At 48.6% G+C, this 24,356-nt stretch overlaps 1 protein-coding gene and 1 pseudogene across 1 annotated transcript; one reads left to right on the top strand and one right to left on the bottom strand.

Moving 5' to 3' along the window:
- Window positions 1-3,956: 3,956 nt before the first annotated feature.
- Window positions 3,957-14,092, bottom strand: DEGS1 (delta 4-desaturase, sphingolipid 1). Its single transcript, XM_035008641.1, has 3 exons — window positions 13,910-14,092; window positions 8,161-8,903; window positions 3,957-4,653 (listed from the first exon to the last, which is right to left on the bottom strand). The coding sequence occupies exons 1-3, from the start codon at window positions 13,989-13,991 to the stop codon at window positions 4,507-4,509; spliced, it is 972 nt and encodes a 323-aa protein (XP_034864532.1). The 5' UTR covers window positions 13,992-14,092; the 3' UTR covers window positions 3,957-4,506.
- On the top strand, window positions 13,990-15,471 carry LOC118012872 (annotated as a pseudogene).
- Window positions 15,472-24,356: the final 8,885 nt, after the last annotated feature.

Below are 24,356 nucleotides of genomic sequence, written 5' to 3'. Positions count from 1 at the left end.
CTTCTCCCTCTGACCCTCCTCCCTCTCATGCTCTCTGTCTCTCATTCTCTCTCTCTCAAATAAATAAATAAAATCTTTAAAAAAAAAAAAGATCACGTACTCTACATCGAGCTAGAAGGACAACGAGGGCAGAGATCTTCCTAGTGCGTGGTCCTGCGTCTCTGCTCCATCAACAGAAGGGTGGGTGGAATGCGTGAGACCTCCCAGCACACCTGGACCCACAGGACTGGGGAGGTTTGGGTTTTGCTTGGGCCCATCCCGGGCTCCAGGACCCTCAGGTGGAAGCACATAGCGCCTGTCAGGCTGGGAAGGGAGAAACCCCCTTGTGCCAGAATCTCTCCGCTACTACCTGGGAGGGAAATGTGGGACCTGAGCCACTAACCTGATGCAGGACTGTCCTGTTCCCTCTGTGACAAAAGGTTCGTTCCCCTGGGTCTCCTTCAGCCCTTCCTGCTGGCCTATTACAGCCGCCGTCAGAGGGAGATCGCAGAGCCCTCCCTGGATTAGCCAACTACCGACCCATGGGGATTTAGAACCCAGCACCGAGGGCCACGCAGTTCTTCTAGGCCTTTTCCACAGAGGGTTTCCGACACATGGATATGGGCTGTGAACATGCTGTTTGTGTTTGTGCAGGTCCTGCCCTGGGGAGAAAAGGCCAGGTGTGTGCCCCAGATCCAGGAAGGGGCCCCGTGACGGACAGCCGCTCAGGCCGGGGCCCGACCTCTTGCTCTGGGTCTTGGGCGCCAAATCACGCCAGCCTGTGGTCACGGCCACCGCCCAACGGCACAGGTGCTTTTACCTGTGGGCGTCTGGAAGCTTCCCTCCGCTGGGTCGTCGGCCACTCCAGAGCCGACTTGGCAGCCACGGAGCCCGCCTTGTCTCAGACGCTGCGCCCAATCTCTTCCCTCAACCATGTCATTAACTTGCCAGCGAAGCACGCCGGCCTGACCTGACTTGCACATCCTGCCCCTTCTCCCCATCGGGGTGGCCCCCGGACACTGCCGCCCTCCTCGTCCGCAGCTCGGCCCCGCAGGGCACGCTGCCCTCTCCCTGCCCCCCCACCCCCCCGCCTCCCCGCCCCCCCGCCCCCCGGCCTCCGAGAGGGTCTTCATGTTTAATGTCCTCGGGTTTCCGAGCATGGTGTTTGCAGGGCCTGCTGCTCGTCCTTGCTTCATCGCACATGACTAAGCCTGGCTCCTGGAAGACGTTCCCAGCAAGACAGCACATTTTCTTGTCCAAACACGGAGCCTCCGAGCCAGCTGGGCGGGTGGAGGAGCGGAGGGAGCATGTCTCTCGGCCTGGTTTCTTCCCAAGCCAGCGCGCGGGGGTCCCTCCCTGGCCAGCCCAGCACAGGGCACAGGGCGACCTGCAGGGCGGGTGGGGCGTCGCTGCCTGCTGTGCCCCTTCCCCTCAGCCACATGGGACGCCCCTGTCTTAGGCGCTGATTTCGGATTCCACACGCAGTCCTGGTGTTGGAGCATCGGCGCTTTCCTCTGGGGCCCCGTGCCGTCCGCATCCTCACTGCCTAATGCAGGGCTTGGCAGGGTGGCTGTAGAGTGAACAAGTACGTGCATTTTTGCAACGAATTTAAGGGTTGATGTTCCATAGTAGAGTTTAGAAGGGCCCTTTAGATGCTGCTCAGGTGCTGGGTCCTCCTGAGGCCCTCACTTCCCCGGGTGCTGAGACCCCGGCAGCCAGCTCCGCGCCAGCCGGCATCTGCTGGGTCCTGGTACTGCACAGCGTGGTGAGGTGCTGGGCACGGTCACGTAGGTAAGAGCATTAAAGCAGCTGGTGCAAACACTGACCCTTTCTGGCCGGGCTTGTTGGCAAAGGCGCCGGCCAGCGTCAACATTGGGAGCCTCACCTACCGCGCGGGGTTGCCGGCGGCCCTGCCCACCCCCCCACCCCACCCCCGCAGAGGACCTGGGCGCACAGAAGGAAGAATCAGGAGGCGTGGACTTTGATCCCTTTGACTAAACCTCTCTTGTAACATGTTCTATAAAAAGCCAAATTCTAAAAACAAAACAAAAAATGACTTAGATTGTTGGAAGTCAAAGCTCCGAGATTCGGCCTGAACCGCGCGGGCTCATAGAAGGAGGTCGTGCAGGCAGCAGAGGGAACACGTTCTTTCCCACGCCCATCCGTGCCGGGCTCTGGAGTCCCGGGGCCTGCCGCTGCGACCCCTACAGCTCACTCAGCTGGCCTTGGGCCACGTGACTCCGCCTCGCTGAGCCTGTCTTCTCCTGTCCACGAGGAGCATAGGAACAGTGCTGTCTGAGTCTAGAGGGTGGAGGGTAAGCTCGCGCAGGCTCAGCAGGATTCTCGGCAAACCACCACCGTCCGAGGTTAGCCGCCTGCCCTCCAGCTTTGCTTTGTTGTGCACGTGGCTCTCCGTGTATTCCGGGCTTGCTGACCCTGCGAGGTCTGGCAGACACAAGTGAAGATCTTTCCTGCCCTTCAGGAGTGACCGCCTCATGGGGAAACGGACTGCAAATTTCTGAACAGTATGTGGGGCCACGGAACCATTTGGAGAGTCCAAAAGAGTGGTGCCTGGCCTGCCGGGGGTGGGGACGGGCTGCAGAGGGCTGGCGTGAGCCCCGAGGATGAGCCAAGCAGACCAGGAGAAAAGATGTAGGCAGAGGGGAGTTGTGCAAAGCCACAGAAGGATTTCTCACGCGCAGCCCTGGTGCTGTAGAAGTGCTGGGGCCCAGCCTTCCTACTGCCCCCAGAGTCCTAGGTCTGTCTTTGGAAAACACCCTGCCGGGGACAGAAACAATGGGCTGAATTGGCGGCCAGGTGCTGGACTGGTCAGGAAACCTGCCGCCTGAGGGAGAACTGGTAATGTGACTGCCGACAGCAGGTCTGGGGAAGGAGGACTGTGTTCACCATGGCCCCCGCAGTAACGGGGCCCAGGGAAGGCCGAGCCAGATGGGGAGTCGGGAGTTGTCGGCATCTGTGTGGCGCGTGAAGCCGGCAGCCCAAATTCTGCAAACAAGGAGAGTGGGAGGCTCGCTTGCCAGAGAACAGTCGACTTAATGCATCACATCCATGGGTGTTTCACAGACGCTGTTTCACTGAGCACGTGTATTTGAATTGTAACGTTGCCTCTGTTATCACCCTAAACCATTCACACAATGGTTCTTTAAGCAATAGTTCTGATTCTAGGAATTTTCCCAGGCAAGAGGATCAGGAAGGGAAAGCAAAGTACTTTGGGGATGAAACGAGGTGTGCAGAGCAGGTTTGCCTCTCCTTCTGAGAAGGAGGATGCAGTCCAGCTGGTGATTATAGAAATCGGACTTTGTAACATCTCATAAGGGTGCTTGAGGGTGGGGCACCTGGGTGGCTCAGATGGTTAAGCATCTGCCTTCGGCTCAGGTCGTGGTCCCAGGGTCCTGGGATCGAGCCCCACATTGGGCTCCCTGCTCAGCGGGGAGCCTGCTTCTCCCTCTGCCCACCCCCGCTTGTGCTCTCTCAAAAAAAAGGAAGGGGGGTGCTTGAGGATTGGTGTTGTGTACAAATTATAGACTACTTGATTTTTTGATACCACATATTATTTTTAAAATACTTCACCATGGGGCGTCCGGGTGGCTCAGTCGGTTAAGGTGTCCAACCCTTGATTTTGGCTCAGGTCATGACCTCAGGGTCATGAGATCCAGCCCCTAGTTGGGCTCCCCACTGGGTGTGGAGCCCGCTTGGCATTCTCTCTTTCCCTCTGCCTCTAATAGAAAAAAAAAAAAAGAAAAATAAAAATGAAGAAATAGAATACTTCACCACGTCACGCTCAGTCTACCCCAGTGACACAGTTCAGCCCCAGGGTCCTGGCCCCATGGAGCCAGCTGTACCCCATCAGACCACACCCCCGTTCTGCTGCCATCAAATGACATGGCGCTCCCCCTGGGGAGCTGCTTCTAATTGGGAAGTCGCTGCGTCTGAAAAAGGAAGTTCAGTGTTGGACGTGATTGAACACAGAAGTCTTTTATTTAATAGAGTCTCTGCAGGATTCAGGAGTGTGTCATCTCAGTTTCACGTACAATAGTAAAAATAAAAAATTCAGCTTACAGGGAAAGATATTTCCAGATCTTTTGGCGGGGGGACATTTTAAAGTAAACTCACCCTAGTACCGTATTAGATAAAGACAGTAAAGTATGAAAATGTGATAAATACTACTGTGATTAATAGCTCATTTTATTAGCTGTTTTAATAAAGTACAACTTTATAGTGAAAATAATGTACTAGAAATAGCTTTTTTAAAGCTTTTTTATGATATGCTTACAAAATGTCAGACGTCAGGGGAACCATCCTCAACAATGATGATGTGACGCACACGCTCCGTGTGAGCAAAGCTGAATGCGGGCTAGACAGGCTGACCGTGGGAGGCCAGGGAAACTCCAGGGACCGCGGGGCTCATGCTCGGGACCTTCTCCGGGCTTCGATTAATAACGCAGAAAGCCCACTTTCCAGCCCTTGTGAAGCTCCACAGAGGAATTCCTTTAGCCATGAGGACCTTCACTCCAGTACCACCTTGCCTTTTGGATGCCGCTTCACTCTCGAGTAGGGACTTATGGTGTCGTCTGTCACAAAATCATACAGTACTTTTATCCACGAGTTGTAGTGGGGGAGGTTGTCGTAGTACTCGGCAGCGATCTTCCTCACCTGCAAGGCCAAATGTGCAGCAAGAATGAGTGCTGGCAGAGTGGGACTGGGCATCACAGACCGACGCGGGCACAAACACCGAGAAGAGAAACCACCCTCCGCCCTCCTCTTGCCCCAAACGCTGGGATCCCGAGGGATCCCGGCACCAAGCATTTCAACAGTGACATATACTCGACCCTCTAGGATCACAGACTCTCTCCCATCAAGCTCTGAATGGTGCATTTTATTCTATTATTTTTAAAAAACATTTTATTTATTTGTTTGTTTCAGAGAGCGAGAGAGGCAGAGGGAGCAGCAGGCTCCCTTCTGAGCAGGGAGCCTGATGCAGGGCTCGATCCCAGGACCCCGAGATCATGACCTGAGCCAAAGGCAGATGCTTAACCAACTGAGCCACCCCATGAATGGTGCCTTTTATTTATTTGACAGAGAGAGACACAGCGAGAGAGGGAACACAAGCAGGGGGAGTGGGAGAGGGAGAAGCAGGCTTCCCGTGGAGCAGGGAGCCCGATGTGGGGCTCGATCCCAGGACCCCAGGATCATGACCCGAGCCGAAGGCAGACGCCCAACGACTGAGCCACCCAGGCGCCCCTTAATGGTGCCTTTTAAATAGCTGAGCTATACATGTAAGTTACATCTTAATAAGGCTGTTGTAAGAAGCCTTGTCACACACACCCATTAACGCCACGCACTGTAACTCCTGCAATATGATCCAGTAAATACCAGGGATTTGCTGAGCACACAGGACAGAATGCTCCCTGATGCACACCTGACAGGAAGAGCCGGTAAGGGAAGACCAGAGCTCTGAGGACACCTGTCAGTGCAGCTCAGCAGTGAAGACAGCAGGAAGCAGGCAGGAACGGAACAGACGCTGCTCACCATGGGCCTTATGGCAAGTGATGTCTGAAGCGAGCAAATTCTCAGTTTGGGGGCTGTTCAAGAAACCCCGGAAGATGGGGGTGGCTGGGTGACTCAGTCAGTTGGGCGTCTGCCTTCGGCTCAACTCATGATCTCAGGGTCCCAGGCTCGAGTCCCACGTCAGGCTCTCTGCTCTGCAGGGAGTCTGCTTCTCCTTCTCCCTCTGCCCCTCCCCCCGCCCGTGCTCTCTCTCTCAAATACTTAAATAAAATCTTTTAAAAACAATTTAAAAAAAAGAAACCCATAAGTTAAGGTACAGTTGACCCTTGAACAACACAGTCTGAACCACGTGGGTCCACGCATACGCGGACATGTTTTCGCTAAACACAGTGCAGTCCTGTAAATGTGTCTTCTCTTAGGATTTTCTTAACATTTTCTTTTCTCGAGCTTACCTTGCTGCAGGAACACCGTATAGGACACGTATAACATACAAAATACTGCTTACGTCTTCGGTTCAGCTTCCAATCAACAGCGGGCTAGTAGTTACATTTTGGGGGCGTCAAAAGTCACATGTGGATTTTCAACCCTGTGGGGAGTTGGCACCCCAGCTCCTGTGTTGTTCCAAGGACCCACTGTGTGGCTGATGTTGAAAAATGATTTTGTTCAAAGGGCAGCCAGCTTTGTATCCTCTTTAAAAAATAAGTGGAAATTCACTTTTTTTTTTTTAAGATTTTATTTATTTATTTGAGAGAGAGAATGAGAGAGAGCACATGAGAGGGGGGAGGGTCAGAGGGAGAAGCAGACTCCCCGCTGAGCAGGGAGCCCGATGCAGGACTCGATCCCGGGACTCCAGGATCATGACCTGAGCCGAAGGCAGTCGCTTAACCAACTGAGCCACCCAGGCGCCCCTGGAAATTCACTTCTTTAGGGAAGAGGCGCACAAGGCCTCCTCTGTCGTCAGGTGTGTGCATGGGCGGAGCAACACCGGGCCCATTACACCTGCTTTCAAACTTGGCTCCAGTTGCAAGGTTTTTCCCCAAACATTTTATTTTGAAAAACGTGACACCTACAGAAAAGTTGAAAGAGCAGAACAGAGACGCCTCTATGCTCTTTACCCAGGCCCACCAACTACCACCATGAGTCACTTTCTGTCTCTGCACAGACATACACCACATAGTATGCTTTTTTTCTGCTGAGCCTTTTGAGAGTAAGTTGCAGGCATGTGACAACTCACCCCTAACGTTCTACCCTGCTATTCAACACCTACCTCCTACAAATAAAGACATTGTGCTACAAAACCATCATACTGTTTTCACACCCAAGAAAGTTAACATTAACACAATATTCTCGAGGATGCACTACTCAGTTTAAAGCTTCCCCACTGACCCAATGTCCTCTCTAGATGTTTCTTTCCTCGAGTGGGAATCCAGTCAATAATCAGAGGTCACACTTAGTTCTCATGCTGTGTGTTTTTGTATTGTAATCAGTCAATAGTTAAAAACTTAGGAGGAAATCCATAAAATTTGATTGGGTAGATATGATGGCATAAAATATTTGGCAATAGTTAGCTCCCTACGGAGCACCTGGGTGGCTCAAGATGGTTAAGCATCTGCCTTCGGCTCAGGTCATGATCCTGGAGTCCAGGAATAAAGTCCCCCTTCAGGCTCCCTGCTCAGCGGGGAGTCTGCTTCTCCCTCTGCCCCTCCCCCTGACTCGTGCTCATGCTGTCAAATAAATAAAATCTTAAAAAAAATTGTTAGCTCCCTTATGTCATAGCTTAAAAAATTAGGAAAAACTAGTATTATCTTTCATACATATTCCCCTTTTTCGAATTATGGAAACATTTTTTGGTAATAAACTGTAAAAGCCACCCATTTTGAGGAAGGGAAGTCTAATAAAAGAATTAACCTGAAAAATAAGAGAAGTTACGAAGGTGGGCCTTTGCAGAGGATGGAAGGATGGGGGTCAAACTGTGCTCTTTCACATCCTCCACAAACACTATACTCAAATCTGCTGCGTGGGGAACAGGCAGGCCCTGCCTGAAGAAAGTTTGCCACCCTGGAAACTGTCCATTCACTGTGCAGGCCAATTATGAGGGACGTCTGCATTTCCAAACAAGACAGCACATAAATCTTAGCTAAGCCCATCAACTCAACAGCGATGAAAGCGACGTGAACCTGTGCTCACTTCACACGAGAACTCCTTTCTCAATCTCTGACTTGTTTATAAGTCGGCAGATTCTCCAGCACTCTGGACCCCTAAGAACCACCGCTAGGCTTCGGGACTCAGAGAGTGAATGCCGAGGACTCTGAGGAGGGCACACTCAGGACGCACACTTGTCCTTTGCTTTGACGAGCAGCTTAGATGGGCAAAATACACTAGATCCCTTTTGTTTTATTATTTTTTAAGGTTTTATTTATTTATTTGAGAGAGAGGGAGAAGCAGGCTCCTCGCTGAGCAGGGAGCCTGAGGAGGGAGGGGTGGGGCTCAATCCCAGGGCCCCGGGATCATGACCTGAGCCGAAGGCAGACGCTTAACAGACTGAGCCACCCAGGCGCCCCCACTAGATTCCTTTTAAAATGGGCAAGTTGAGACTGATTTTGGTCATATAACCATCAGAAATTAGAGTACGTGTCCAATCTCTTTACTTACCAGTGGAAGGCTTTTTCCGGGAATGTTGGGGAAGTCATGGTGCTCGTTATGGTAACCCACGTTGAAGGTGAGCAGATTCAGAGGCCCGTAATATGAGTAGGTTTCATGTCCCTTGAGGAACATATAATGTTCGGCTATAAAATGTCCAGAAATCGGGTGCAAGCCTAGCCCAAGTAAGGATGCTGCCAACATGTAGACCAAAGATTTAATTCCCAAAACATAGTAAATTATAATGTCAAAAGTGACCTGGATCACAGTATTAATAATTTCCAGGTAAGAAATTGGTTTAGGGTTGATGAACAGAGGTCGAAAAGCATAAAAGAGAGGCTGAAGGACAACCCATATAAACTTTCTGAAAGTGGTACAGAAAAACCAGCCTTCAAAATCGGTGGGAATATCCACATCGATGCCATCACCCCCAAGGTAGCGATGATGGTCCATGTGATACCTCTTAAAGGAAACTGAATAGGGAACGCCAATGGGAAGATTAGCGAATATTCCAAACCAGCGATTCCACATAGCTCTGTAGTGGCCAAAGGCGCTATTGTGGGAGACCTCATGAATAGCCAGAGTCACAGAGTGGTTAATGCAGCTGCCGAAGGCATACGCCCAAAATATGACCCACTTCCAGTCTAGGTCCTTCACTAAGTAGAACGCAACCAGTTGAGTGAGAACCATCATGGTTATAATCCAGATCAAGTTGGGATCAGGTTTCATCAAGGACTTTATCTCTGGATACTTTGCTGTAAAGAAAAACAAACAAACCAGGAACTGAGAAGAGCACACACAGTTCTGCAATTATAATTAAATCAACACCCATTAAATTAACACATTATTTTTTTCTTTTTCCCAATCGTGATATGCCCTCCATTAGAGACTTTATCCACTACGGGGAGGAGTATATTCCAATAGTAAAATTACTGAATACCATGTCACAACAAATTTGTGCAGGAAAAATCAGCCTCAAAATCTAGACTCTCTACACGAACAGAAAGAAAATCACAAATGAGTAAAGATTTCATGTTACCTAATTCCCTTTTTACTCCTAACAGTTGTTTGTATATAAAATTGGTAAGTTTTGCAAAGTCGCAATCACAGTCTGATAAATCTATTCTATATTCTAGTGTCTGACAGAAGGTACAGTATATGTAGATACTTATGTATGATGTATATGCAATGTACTTAGACACATACGATATGTATGTTATAGAGGACACATACTTAGATTTTATAATTTCCTTTATAATGACTGAATCACTTCTAGTTGCCAGTTGTAACTTCTACCCACTTCCCTATTTTTAGACATTCAGATAGCTAAGATTTTTGCCCATGTGGCCTTCTGACAGCCATCAGGAAATCAGGATAATGTGTGAGAACTGCACGGTGCTAATTTGTTAGATTCTTATTTGCGCTGTTGAATCTACATGCAAATATCCAAGTATGACGAAAAAGGCCAATAGCAAAAACTCTGCATTTCAGGCAAGTGTCCTCTAAGGGCAAATGCAAACTCTTCTCTGGATCTTACTCTCCCCACCCCACCCCCCCAAGAGGGAGGCCGAGGTGTGATGAGTGTCTTTGGTTGTATATGTTGCTGACTAGGTTTAATACAGGACAGCATGAGGAGCAAAGACCTTCTTCTTGAGTTAAGTCACTCAGAATGTTTTTGAAAAGATAAAGAAGGGAAAAGAGCAGCTTCACCCTCTTTTCTCTACATTTGAAAGGAGGAATTCAACCAAAGCTTACACTGCAAGGCAGGCTACTGAAGTCTGGTTTTATATATACGACATGAGACTCCCCATTTTTTCTCTCCGCTCCCTAACAATTAATCTTCGTTGGTTTAGTTCATTTTATCAAATGTTAATAATTTTGTAGGCAATAGACAAAAAAAAGGTAACCCTACAGGCCTAGAAGTGAATTTGTCTAAAACTAATTTTCCTATCAAGTCATTCATTAAAATATGAGCGTTTGGGGAGTGATTCCCCAACAACAAAACTGGTGGATAAGAAATAATTCCTTGAAGAATTCATTCAGGAAGTAATAATTCTGTGTATTTCTGTTTAGACAGAGCTCTGGCATCTTTACCTTATTTAAAACTTGGTTAAATTGACACATCTGACAAAGGATAAAAGGCAATACATGTTTTATAGTATTCTAAAATGATGAAACTCACATGCCTCATTCTCTCAGACAAATCAAGTTGCTCCAAGTAATTCTGTACCAAATGTCTGCAAAGCTTATTTTAGTACATAAAAATCAATACTACAAGGGTACTGATATTTCAGGGAAAGAAGAGTTTTTGCAACAAATGGTGCTGGTTATTAACATGCAAAAGATGGACCCCTTCCTCACACTGTACACAAAAAGTAACTCAAACAGATCACAGACCTCAGTACAAGAAAACTATTAACACTCTTATAAGAAAACAGAATTAGGGGCGCCTGGGTGGCTCAGTCGTTAAGCATCTGCCTTCGGCTCAGGTCATGATCCCAGGGTCCTGGGATCGAGCCCTGCATCGGGCTCCCCGCTCAGCAGGAAGCCTGCTTCTCCCTCTCCCACTCCCCCTGCTTGTGTTCCCTCTCTCGCTGTATCTCTCTCTGTCAAATAAATAAAATCTTTAAAAAAAAAAACAGAAGTAAATCTCCATAACCTTCGTGGCTTCTTAGATACTATCCCCAAATCATAAGTGTCAAATGGCCGATGAGCACATGAGAGATGCTCGACATTATCAGTCATTAGGAAAACCCAAACTGAAACCAAAATGAAATGCCCCTTCACACATGCTAGAATGGTTACAATGACAAAGACAGGCAGTAACCAGGATATGAAGAAACCGGAACCCACAGACGTTGCTGTTGACAATGTAAAATAGTGCAGCTGGTTTGGAAGAATCTGGCTTTTCCTCAAAATGCTAAACACAGAGCTACCAATGACCCAGCAATTCCACTCCTCGGCAGCTATCCAAGAGGAATGAAAACACATCCATCTAATAACTTCCATGTGAGGGTTCATAGCAGCATTATTCATAATAGTCATAAGGTGAAAACAACCCCACAGTCTAGCAACTGAAGAATGAATAAATGAAATGCAGAATAGCAATACAATGGACTATTACTTGGCCGATAAAAGGAATAAAATACTGACCTACTACAACATAGATGAACCATAAAAACATTAAGGGAAAGAAGACAGTCACAAAAGACCAAGGATTGTATAATTTCATTTGTAAGAAATGTCCAGAATAGGGGCACCTGGGTGGCTCAGTTGGTTAAGCGTCTGCCTTCAGCTCGGGTCATGATCACAGGGTCCTGGGATCCAGTCCCATGTCGGGCTCCCTGCCCAGCGGGGAGTCTGCTTCTCCCTCTGCCTCTGCCCCTCTCCCTGCTCATGCTCTCTCTCTTGCGCACAAATAAAATCTTTAAAAAAAATTGTCTAGAATAGGTAAATCTACAGAGACAGAAAGTAAATCAGTGGTTGCCTAGGGCTGAGGAGTGTGACTGAGGAACACAGGGACTGCTTTTGAGTATGGGGTTTCTTTCTGGGGTGACAAAATTGTTCTAAAACTTAGATTGTATTGATAGGTACACAACTGTGTGAACACGCTAAAGAACACTGAATTGTACACTTTAAATGGATGAATTTTATAGTTTGTGAATTGTATCTTTTTTTTTTTAAGATTTTATTTATTTATTTGAGAGAGAGAATGAGAGAGCTAGAGCACATGAGAAGGGGGAGGGTCAGAGGGAGAAACAGACTCCCTGCTGAGCAGGGAGCCAGATGTGGGACTCGATCCAGGGACTCCAGGATCATGACCTGAGCAGAAGGCAGTCGCCCAACCAACTGAGCCACCCAGGCGCCCTGTGAATTGTATCTTAATGAAGCTGTTAAACATGTTTCTCTGTGGATGTACGGCATTAAAAGGAGCACTTCTTGTGCACTATTATTTGACCCACTAATGGTCTCGTTCCTAGCCTTCATTAAGGAGGTCATTTATTTACGTATTTTTCTTATATTTTTTTATTTATTTTTTTCTTAGAGAGGGAGGAGGAGGTGGGGCAGAGGGAGAGGGAGACAGAGAATCTTAAGCAGGCTCCATGCCAGCCTGGAACCCAACAGGGGGCTCAGTCTCAAGATCGTGAACCTGAGCTGAAATCAAGAGTCAGATGCTCAACCGACTGAGCCACCCAGGTGCCCCTCGAGTAAACACCTTTCAAATGAACTGTAATGTAACTCCAAATATACATTTAGCATACAGATGTCAGCTGTTAAAAAACAGATCCATGTTCCCTCATGTCTGTCTCTCCCCCCAAAACCCAACAAATTCCAGAAATATCTCCTTATCATTTAAGTATTCGCATCTTTCCTGAGGTTATTGCATCTCCACTCCAGAAATGGGACACTGAGCAGGATTTGCACCTGCAGGGAAAGGGACTATATTTTCATTGAGGAATGTGTCATCCTTTTACTTTCCCAGTGAAATGGTTCAGTGATGTTAAGTATGTGGGAAAAGGCTCATTGTCAAGATAAGCATCAATAAGCACCTTTTCACTTCCTTGATTATCTGAATATTAAATCCATGGCTAAGTTCCAGTATTGAGGCATTGGGTTTTTACAAGGTGGACACCAAATTGTTCTTATGGGGCATGTTGATTGTCTAAGGCATGGATCAAATGTATCATATGCTGTCTCTCCTGTGTAAGTGATTTGCAAAATATGTTTTAATTAAAAATAAAAAAGCACACATCCAATAACCAAATCTCTTAAAAGGCTATCTTGAATAGCAACTGTAAAGATTCAGGCTACCAATTTACTGCTTCCATTCTTTTAAATCCATTTTAATTGGACCTACTAACTCCTGTTTGTAAAAGCATTAAATTTCTAACTTTAGACACCCCAGCAAAAATCAGGGGCTGGCTGTCTCTGCTCACTGGGCAAATGGATGTTGAGAAGAAAAGCTAGGTAAGGACTTTGCGAGAAATCATTCCTCCTATTGGACTTAGTACCCATTGGTTCCCTGATTTTTTCCAAGAGGTGGAGAGCATCTGCCCCGATCGGAACCCCTGTAACGCTGCTCATTCTTTACGTCGTCGCTAAAGTGGGGATACCACCGACTAGCTTCTGCGAGCGCCCAGCGGGGTCGTGTCTGTAACCCACCCAGCACAGTGCCGGCCCCGGCGTCAGGAGCGGCCTGGGCGCAGCTCCCGGCAGCCGAGCGCGCTCGGCACCTGCAGGGCCGGCCCAGGCCTAGCGAGCCTGGGGCGAGGGGCCCAGAATGGGCAGTCGAGGAGCTCGGCCGATCTTCCGTGCGCCGGTCCTCGCGGCCGCCGAGCGGGAGGGATGGGGCCCAGGCGCGGGTCCGGCCTCCCGGCGCCCCGAGCTCGCAGCCCCTCGCCCCCGCCCCGGGCCAGGCCCGCTCGCCCAAAGGCCCAAGACCACGCCCTGCCCCGCACCCGCCGGCGCCCACGCTCCCGAGGCCCGCGCCGGAGGGTCTCCGAGCCGCAGGATTTGCCCGGGCGCGCCGGGAACCCTCCGGGCCGCCCCCGCCAGGACCCCCGCGCCCCCAAGAGCCCCCTCCCTACCGGGAACCCCCCGGGACGCCCCCGCCGGGACCCCCGCCCCCCCGGGGTCCCCCGCCCGCCGGGAGCCTCGGCTCTTAACGGGCCGCGGGCGCCGGGGAGCCAGGCCGACGCGGAGAGCGCGCCCCGGCGGCGGGAGGCCGCGCGCACATAACGGGGCGCGGGCTCGGCCTCACCCAGGATCTCCTGGCGCCGGCTGGCGTGCGGCTGGTCCGTGTAGACCCACTCGAAGTCTTCTCGCGCGACGCGGTTCCCCATGGCGGCCGCTGGCGGACCCGCTCCGGCTCTCGCTTCCGGCCCGGCTCCTCCGAGGTGGTGGCGGCGGCAGCTCCCGGTGAAGACGGAGGCCAGGGCGGAGTCCCGCGGCCCCGCCCCGCCCCGCCCCGCCCCGCCGGCCCATTGGTCACGCCCCACGGTCTCTTCCCCCCCACCCCCCACCGGTCCCGGCCCTGCCCGCCGGCCCATTGGTCCCGCCCCACGGCCCCGCCCCGCCCCGCTGGCCCATTGGTCCCGCCCCCACGGTCCCGCCCCGCCGGCCCCCGCCCCTCCGGCCCATTGGTTTGCCCCACGGTCTGGTCGGGCTGGCCCCGCCCCTCTGGCCCCGGCTAAAACTATAAAGAGAAAGCTACTGTTAGGCGAGAGCCGCGGGCGAGGATCCCGGGCCCTGGTCCGAGTCGCTCCCGCACCTGGTCTTGGGGTGGGCAGTGGGCGCCTGGGCCTCCCGACGCCGGCGCGCCCCCGTGCGCGCGCCGGAGCCCGAACCCGAGGAGGCGCAGGGCTGAGCCAGCTGCCCCCGGAGCTGCTCCTGGTGGTGCTGAGCCACGTGCCCCCGCGCGCGCTGCTGGCGTGCTGCCGCCGGGTGTGCCGGGCTGGCGCGCCCTGGTGGACAGCCGGGCCTTGTGGCTGCGCGTCCTGGCCCTGGAGCAGGGCGCCGTGCTGCCGCGCGTCCGCAGTTGCCTGCCCCCCGCCCGCGACGGCAGGCCCGGCCTCCTGGGCCGCTTCTGCGAGCGCCGCCCGATCGGACGCAACCCCTGCGGCCAGGAAGGCTTCCAGAAGTGGACGGTGCAGCACGGTGGGGACGGCCGGGTGGTGGGGGTGAACATGTCACCGGTGCTTGGGGCCCCCTCGCAGACCTGCTTCGTGTCTTCCTACAGGTGGTGTCACAAAAAGCAGGTCATGGACCTGGGGGAGGAGGGTCTGTGGCCAGAGCTGCTAGATAGCGGCAGGATTGAGATTCGTGTGTCTGAATGGTGGGGATCCCGAGACGACTGTGGCTGTGAGTACAGGCTCCTTGTCCAGCTTCCAGATGCCAGGCAGAACGTCCTGGACGATTTCACGTCTGCATTCAGGTGACCCACGTGTTCTCCAACATCAGGATGGGCCTGCGCTTTGTGTCTTTTGAACACCGGGGCCAGGACACACAGTTATGGGCTGGTCACTATGGAGCCCGTGTGACCAACTCCAGTGTGTTCGTGCGGGCCCGGCTGTCTTAGTCGAGGGCTGTCCTTGCAAAACAACCTGCCCAGTGCCTTGTGGGACCTGGGACCATTGGCCAGGACTTCTCATTAACCAAGGACATGACCTCCCTGGCATCCTGGGTACTCCAGGATCCCCTCGAGGGTCCTGCTGGGCCCCCTCTTTGGGTTCTGTAAACTACTAGAAGAGAGTCCTTCCTTCAGAGTTGCGTGCTGCTGTTACAGGGCAGTCCTCCCTCCCCCTGTTGGTGAGCACGGCGGGATGCTGGTCCTTGAGGGGCTCTTGGTCCTCCTCTCAGAGGCCCTCTGCTCAGCCCCAGTCCCCTCTGCCCTTGTCTCCTCTCCTTTCTGCTTCAGGGGCTTTATCAGTCCCGTTAGAGAATGCCTCTCATCTCTGAAGTGGAATCCTTATGGCTGGGAAAATTCCAGCCACCTTAGGTGGCAAACTTAACGTCTGGCAGCTTTAAGGCTAGGACCAGGTCTCGCAGCTGAAAGCCAACTAGCTCAAAATATGTTTGGAGATCCTCAAGGACCCCAGTGATTGCGTGGTGTATAAAATTATTTTTTTAGCCTGGGTGGCTCAGTCGGTTAAGGTCTGCCTTCAGCTCAGGTCAGGATCCCGGGATCCTGGGATGGATCCCCACGTCCGGCCTCCTGGCATTGGGCTTCCTGCTCGGCGGGGAGTCTGCTTCTCCCTCTGCCTCTCTCTATGGCCCTCCCTCACCCCCACTCATGTGCTCTCTCTCTCAAATAAATAAAAATCTTTAAAAACTTTTTTTATTTTGAAAATTTCCACCAACATTGAGAGATGTATCAGCAACAACTATCTGCCAATCTCACGTAATTTATTATTTTGCCAAAAAAACACACAAAAAAACACAAAAACACAATTTCTTCCAGCATCCCACCTATCAGACAGAGGAGCTCGGAGCTCAGAGCGGCACAAACTTCAGCCTCAGAGCCTGAGGGACAGTAGGGGGGCTCTGGCCAGGTCCCCTTCCTGGGTCAGGTAGTTCCCCCTGTTGGTGGGGACCCGGGGCTGAAGGATCCTTCCCCCGTCAGGGGTTCCCTCACTGGTGGGGACCCAGGGCTGAAGGTCCCCTCCCCGTGTTAGGCAGTCCCCCTGCTGTTGGGGACCTGGGACTGACGGTCCCCTTCCTGGTGGGGACCCAGGGCTGAATGATCCCCTCCCTGCGTCAGGGGTCCTCTCACCGGTGGGGACCCGGGGCTGAAGGTCCCCTCCTCGCATCAGGGGTCCCCTCACTGGTGGGGACCCGGGGCTGAAGGATCCCTCCTCCCGGCAGGAGATCGCCTCACTGGTGGGGACCCAGGGCTAAATGATCCCCTCCCCGCGTCAGGGGTCTCCTCACTGGTGGGGACCTGGGGCTGAAGGTCTCCTCCTCATGTCAGGCAATCACCCTGCTGGTGGGGACCCAGGGCTAAAGGATACTTCCCCACATCAGGGGTCCCCTCACTGGTGGGGACCCAGGGCTGAATGATCCCTTCCCGCAGTCAGGGGTCCCCTCACTGGTGGCGACCTGGGTTTGAACATCCCCTTCCCGCATCCGGCAGTCCCCCCACTGGTGCAGACTAGTAGAGGCTGAACCTGCAGTTGGGTTGGGTGTTAGGTCTGGGTTTGCTGACTTGGGACTCGGCACAGCTGATTCCGTCCATGGCCTTGTCTCTTAACAATTCTCCCACTTTTGATCCGACCTTCAGCCTACCTGAGGATGTGATCAAAATTTACGGCACTGGCGGGGCACCCAGGGGGCTCAGTCAGTGAAGCGTCTGCCTTCAACTCAGGTCATGGTCCCAGGGTCCTGGGATCGAGTCCCGCATCGGGCTCCCTGCTCAGCGGGGAGCCTGCTTCTCCCTCTCCCTCTGCTGCCCCCCGCCTGTGCTCTCTCTCTGTCAGATGAATAAATAAAATATTTTTTGTTTGTTTTTAAGATTTTATTTATCTGACACAGAGAGACAGCGAGAGAGGGAACACAAGCAGGGGGAGTGGGAGAGGGAGAAGCAGGCTTCCCGCTGAGCAGGGAGCCCAATGTGGGGCTCGATCCCAGGACGCCGGGATCATGACCTGAGCCGAAGGCAGATGCTTAACGACTGAGCCACCCAGGCATCCCTGAAACTTTTCATTAGGAATTTCAGATTGAACTTTAAAAGTCTCTAAAGCCAGGAAGCCAAGCCAAGGATTGTCATCAGATGTTACCTGTGATACTTACAGTTGGGGTGAATTCCTCCCTTCTTGAGATCCCCCCAAATAAGCTGAGGTTCCTGGACCAACCAGGAAGTGACCTTCCTTACTTACCTGGTAAGGCTTCCAAGAACCCGTGAGGAAGATTCCAGACCAATTTATCCAAGCAGTTCCTGAAGGCTGTGTGGTTACATCTGAGTCTATGCAGGTCTCTCTCAAATATGACATTCCAATTAAACCCTTGGCAATATGGCCAGGGTTTCCAGTTGTGTCCTGTTACAAAGAAAACAGATTCTTATTGAAGTTATGCAAATAACTACCCATATTGGCATGAAAAGAATACTCAAGAGTTTCTGAATTCTGGAAGGAATAGGTCCGGAGAAAAGGTAAATATTTCATCTTTGTTTACAAAGCTATACTGTACCAAATTGCTGTAAGTCATAGATAGTTTAAGAGAAGGCATTTCCTTAGGTCCGGAAAAACAAAACATTAAGGAACCAGCAGTATTTCAAACAAAAAGTCATAAAAAATCATATTCATCCTTGTGAGTTCATTCAGTCCCATATACTTTGTACTTGTTCTGCTGGAATCCAGTTTTTCTATTCGTTCTGGAAATTTGTACTCAGTTTAAACGTTTTATGATTTTAAAGTTATCAGAAAACTTGTACTTTTAAAGTCCTTTCCATGAATCTCTTTGAACATGAAGCATTTTGCAGGAACACTTTTGCAAAAGTTATCAGAGTAAAACAATACAGCTTTGTAATAATCACCATTATGATAGGTGTAAGGTGATATTTCATTGTGGGTTTGACTTGCATTTCTTTGATGGTTAGTGATATTGAGCATCTTTTCATGTGTCTATTGGCCATTCTGTATGTCTTCTTTTTCCTATCAGGTTCTGAATGTCAGCTTCTAATTTGGACAATTCTGACCACAGAGCTACTCAAAAAATCCTTTCAAATGGGAGCACCTGGGTGGCTAAGTAAGTTAGGCGTCTGACTCTTGATTTCAGCGAGGGTCATGATCTCAGGGTTGTGAGATTGAGCCCTGCTTCAGGCTCCATGCGGAGTGTGGAGCCTGCTTGGGATTCTCTCTCCTTCTCCCTACTCATGACACATGTTCTCTCTCTCTGTATTAAAAAAAAAAATCCTTTCAAATGAAATTTACCACCATTCCCATCCCCACCTGGCTTATATTTTTTCTTTCTCCCCAGGCAGTAATTTTCTTCAACTTATATTTTTAAGCCAAAGAATGCCCCTCACCCATGAAAGCCTGATAAAAAGGAAGCTGCTAGGGTTAAAGTATAAAAGTTGGCCAGACATAGACAAATAAAAAATAACAGACATTAGCAGAGGCTGGAGGAAGTGGGGAATGGGGAGCTATTGTTTGATGGGTACAGAGTTTCTGTTTGGGATGATGAAAAAGTTCTGGAACTGGATAGTGGTGATGATGGTTGTACCACATTGTGAATATACTTAATGCCACTTAATTGTACACTTCAAGATGGTTAAAATGGTAAACTATCTTACGTATATTCTACCACACACATACACACAGGAACAACAGAGACTTCAGAGAAGTGTGAGACACCCATTAAGTTCATCCCCCGTATACATGTAATGGGAATGTAGGCAAATTTTTCAAAGAAAAAAATAGTTGAGAACAACCCACCTTTGCTGAAAAACATTATTCTATACATCCAAGAAGCTCAATGGACTCCGAGCTTATGGACTCAATGGACAAAACAAGAGATCAACTCCCAGACACATCATTGTAAAATGCTGAAACACAAGGAGAAAATCTTGAAAGAGCAAGAGAAAAATGACTCATCGCATACAAGGAGACCCCACAGCATCAACAGCTGACTCCTCTTCAGAAGCAGTGGAGATCAGAAGGCAGTGGAATGGCATAGACAAAGTGTTGGGGGGAAACACGCTGGCAACTAAGAATCTTATATCCAGCAAAACTATCTTTTTTTTTTTTTTTTAAGGTTTTATTTATTCATTTGAGAGAGAGACAGAGAGAGCACAAGCAGGGAGAGAGGCAGAGGGAGAAGCAGACTCTCCGCTGAGCTGGGAGCCCAACATGAGGCTCAATCCCAGGACCTGGAGATCACGACCTGAGCTGAAGGCAGACGCTTAACCATCTGAGCCACCCAGGCGCCCCGTGCAAAACTACCTTTCAAATATGAAGGTAACATTTCCAAATAAACATAAACCAAGAGAATGTGTTGCTCAAAGAGCCATTTGATAAGAAATACTAGAGGAGGTTCTTCATGCTGAGAGCAAGTGACCACAGAAGATAACTCGGGTCCACATGAAAAGGTAAAGAGCACTAATAAAGGTAAGTACTTATAAAAGCTAGCATAAACACCTATTTCTTCTACTTTCTTAACTGATTTAAAAAGCAATTGTAGAAAGCAGTATGTATATAATTGTATTGCTGGCCTGATAGTGTATACAAATATAAATAACAATAACAGCCCAGGTGATAGGAGCAAAGCTGCCTTGGATCAAGGAAATGACACCAGATGGTAACTCAAATCCACAGGAACAAATGAAGAGAAATGAAAATGGTAAATAAGGTGAGTATAACAAACTCCATATATAGTCCCTCTCCTCTCAGTTTCTTTCTGAAGCACAAGATTATATAAAGTAACAATTATAACAGTGTATTTGGGACTTGTGCCATACACAGATGTAATATGTTTAATGATAATAGCACAAAGTGGAGGGAAAGGAAACGGAAGTAACATTTATAGGAGTAACATTTCTATATGTCACTGAAATTAGGTTAGAATAATCTTGAACTATCCTGATAAGTTAAGATGTATATAGTAAACCCCTAGAGCAAGCACTATGAACATAACAAAAACATGTAGTGAAAAAAGTCATTAAAGGAATTAAAATTTTACACAAGAAAATATTCACTAAATACAAAAGAAATCAGTAAGGAGGAATAGAGAGGGAAAAGACATGAGACATATAAGAAACAAAAAGTAAAATAGCAAAGATAAATCCAGCTATATCAACAATAACATTAAATGTGAATGGATTAAGGAATCCAGTCAAAAGGCAGAGATTGACAGGCTAGATAAAAATATAAGCTCCAAATACAGATCTTCCTTGACTTCTGACGGGGTTATTCCTGATAAACCCTGGTAAGTTAAAAATATGAACCATAAATCAAAATATATTTAGGGGCATCTGGCTGGCTCAGTTGGCAGAGCATGCAACTCTTGATCTCAGGGTTATAGGTTCAGGCCCCATATTGTGTGTAAAGATTACTTAAAAAAATAATCTTAAAAAATTACATTGAACACACCTAACCTATAGACCATCATAGCTTTGTGAGTCCTTTAAAATTTATTTATTTGTCAGAGAGAGAGAGAAAGCATAGCAGGGGAAGCAGCAGGCAGAGGAAGAAGCGGGCTGAGGGGCTCGATCCCAGGACCCTGGGACCATGACCTGAGCCGAAGGCAGACGCTTAACCGACTGAGCCACCCAGGCATCCCCCGTGTGTCCTTTAAATGCACTCAGAACACTATAGTTGGGCAGAACTACCTAACACAAGGCCTATTTTATAATAAAGTGTTGAATATGTCACATAGTTTATTGACTATACTGTACTGAAAGTGAAAAGCAGAATGGTTGGAAGGGTATCAGTTGTTTACCCCCGTGATCACATGGCTGACAGGAGGCTGTGACTTGCCCAGCATCGCAAGACAGTGTTGTCTCACACAGGAGAAAATAAAAATTCAAAGTATGGTTCCTACTGAATGCATATCACATTTGCACCATTGTAACGTCAAAAAATTGTTAGATGAACCATCGTAAAGTTGGGGATTGTATATAGTGACTACAGGAGAGACCCTTCAGATTCAGAGATGCAGATAACTTGAAAATAAAATAATGGGACAAGATATGTCATGCAAACAGCAACGATAAGAAAGCTGGAATGGTTTTGCAAGTATCAGACACAATAGGCTTTAAACATAGCGATAATGGAGGTCGTTTTATAATGATAGCAAAACTGAACTGCGGGGACAAGTAGACATTTCAACCGTCATAGCTGGAGACTTGAATACCCCACTCCCAATAATGGAGAGAACAAGAGAACAACTAGATGTGATCCACATGGGAATGGAAGACTTGGAAACACTGTGAACCCCCTAGACCTAAAAACTATTTATAGAATACACTACAAAAATCTACAATTTTAATTGTTATAACCTAATTCAATTATTGGAAGTGAAAAGCACCTCCCGCTCACACAACAGGGTACGTGAATAAATGTGTTGGAACCAGTGCTACTTGTTTTCTTTGTGTTTCCTGCACAAAAGATGGCGGAGCTCCGCTTCTAACAAACGCTGTGTTGCTAGCTACCACCACCGGAAGCCTCGTGCTGTGTGTGTTTTCCATCTGTTCTTCCAGTCTTCCCAGCTGCCTGGTGAAGCACGTGCGCCCTATCTAGGGAACTTAAACACCGGTTGAGCAGCATATCTACAGTATGAGACACTCTACATAAAAGCAGCAGAAGACCTATTCTTCTCTGAACACCCTCTCAGATAGTCCCCATTCTAGGTCAGAAACCAAGCTTTGAAAAGTGAAAAGGATTGCAATGACACAAGGTATGTTTCCTGACTACAGTGGAATGAGAAATGAAGTAAAAAATGGAAAGAAACTTGGGAAACTCATGTATATATGGGAATTAACCAACACAGTCCTAAATAACCAATGAGTCAAAGACAAAGTCAAAAGGAAAATCAGAAAATACTTTGAGATGAATGGGAATGAAGACACAGTACACGAAAAGTGGTGGGACACAGCAAATCAGTACTTAGAGGGAAATCTGTAGTTGTCAAACATCACCACCAGCCACTTTCTGGACCGTTTCCCTCTTGCAAAACTGAAACTCTGCCCGTCACCCCTCTCCCCAGTCCCTGGCAGCCATCATTTTACTTTCTGTGCCTGTGACTGTGACTGATCCAAGTATGTTATGTAAGTGGAATCTCAGTACTTGTCTTTTTTTTTTTTTTTTAAGATTTTATTTATTTATTTGAGACAGAGAGAATGAGAGAGAGAGAGAGCACATGAGAGGGGGGAGGGTCAGAGGGAGAAGCAGGCTCCCTGCCGAGCAGGGAGACCGATGCGGGACTCGATCCAGGGACTCCAGGATCATGACCTGAGCCGAAGGCAGTCGCTTAACCAACTGAGCCACCCAGGCGCCCCTCAGTACTTGTCTTTATGTGACTGGCTTATTTCACTGAGTAGGACGCCCTCGAGGTTCATCCATGTTGTAGCAGGTGTCAGTCTCCTTTCTTTTGAAGGCTGAGTATCTTCCATGGTACACACACCCCAAGTTTTGCTTCTGCACTCATCTGTCAGTGGATGCTTGGGTTGTTTCTACATTTTAGCCATTGTGAATAGCTTCTGTGAACATGGTGTACACATATCTCTTCAAGACCCTGCTTTCTAGTTCTTTTATATACCCAGAATTGGAACTGCAGGATCATGTAGTAATTCTATGATTTCTTAGTGTTGTTAAAGGATATGATGAAGGATCGGAATCAACAGCCAGATGGAATTGATGCACAAGGTGAGGTAGGGGAGAGGGGCTTGGAACTTTGTGTCCTCTCCAGGCACGTGACGCTCCCCATATCCAGAAGCTCCGATTTTTAATTTTTTGAGGACTCACCACACCGTTTTACACAGTAGTTGTACCATTTTACCTGCCTGCCAACAGAGTAGGATAGTTCCAGTATCTCTACATCCTCGCCAATACTGTTACTTTCTAGTTTTTTGTTTTGTTTTTTAAATATGGTAGCCATCATAGTGGACAGGAGGTGGTATCTCATTGTAGCTTTGATTTGCATTTCCCTGATGGGTGGTGATAAGCATCTTTTTTTGGCCATTTGATTTGGAGAAATGTCTAAGTCCTCACACAGTTTTAAATCGGGTTCTTTCTTTTTCACGGCTGAGATTTAGAAGTTCTCTAAACGTTGTGGATATTAACCACTTATCAGATACATGATTTGCAAATAATTACTCCCATTTTGTGGGTTGTCTTTTAACTCTGATAGTGTCTTCTGATGCACAGAACTTTTAAATTTTCATGAAGTCCAATTTGTGAGATTGATTTGTATGTTTTCATTTCATTGAAATTCGGAACATTTATTTTAGAGCTGGAGGGAATTTTGAAAAGTGAACTGGTATTCGTCCTGACAGGGCAAAAGAACCAGTGGTGATCACTCTTTTGAATTGATTGGCAACATATATTATAGGAAGGCAACTCTGGATTTGTATTAGTGGCCTTGGACCCTGTCTACAGTTAGGACTGCCTCATATAGGATTACAGGTCCTAGAAGCCTGAAAAATGTTTTACCTGCACGCTTAGGGTGACTCCATTGCCAAAAAACTTCAGGACAAAAGTTGCCTTCTCCAAGCACTGCCTTTTTGTGCTATTAAGTTCTGTATGTTACTCAACGTTAGCAATTTTGTCATTGACTGCTCCTAGTAGATCTATGGAATGTTCATCTATATGTATATTTATTATTGAACTTAGAATTAATGTAATCTAGAGTCTCAAAGCTCCCAGCTGGTTCAGAATGTAGTACAGCATAGTGGGAAGCACGTGAGCTTTGGGGGCAGACAGGTCTGTGTTCAAATCCCACTTGGGCACTTGGTGTCTCATACTGTAGATATGCTGCTCAACCGGTGTTTAAGTTCCCTAGATAGGGCGCACGTGCTTCACCAGGCGGCTGGGAAGACTAGAAGAACAGATGGAAAACACACACAGCACGAGGCTTCCGGTGGTGGTAGCTAGCAACACAGCGTTTGTTAGAAGCGGAGCTCTGCCATCTTTTGTGCAGGAAACACAAAGAAAACAAGTAGCACTGGTTCCAACACATTTATTCACGTACCCTGTTGTGTGAGCGGGAGGTGCTTT

The sequence above is a fragment of the Mirounga leonina genome, unplaced genomic scaffold (assembly GCF_011800145.1).
Source record: "Mirounga leonina isolate KUSES-001 unplaced genomic scaffold, KU_Mleo_1.0 Mir_152, whole genome shotgun sequence".
Taxonomy (NCBI): Eukaryota; Metazoa; Chordata; class Mammalia; order Carnivora; family Phocidae; genus Mirounga; species Mirounga leonina.
Note: the sequence above shows the minus strand (reverse complement) of the source record. Positions and strands in the feature narration are given on the sequence as shown.

Coding starts and splice junctions, on each gene's coding strand:
- DEGS1 (XM_035008641.1), bottom strand. CDS start 13,991: ATGGGGAACCGCGTCGCGCGAGAAGACTTCGAGTGGGTCTACACGGAC. Junction 8,904..13,909: donor CCGGCGCCAGGAGATCCTGG/GTGAGGCCGAGC, acceptor TTTTCTTTACAG/CAAAGTATCCAGAGATAAAG. Junction 4,654..8,160: donor CCGGAAAAAGCCTTCCACTG/GTAAGTAAAGAG, acceptor TTGGCCTTGCAG/GTGAGGAAGATCGCTGCCGA.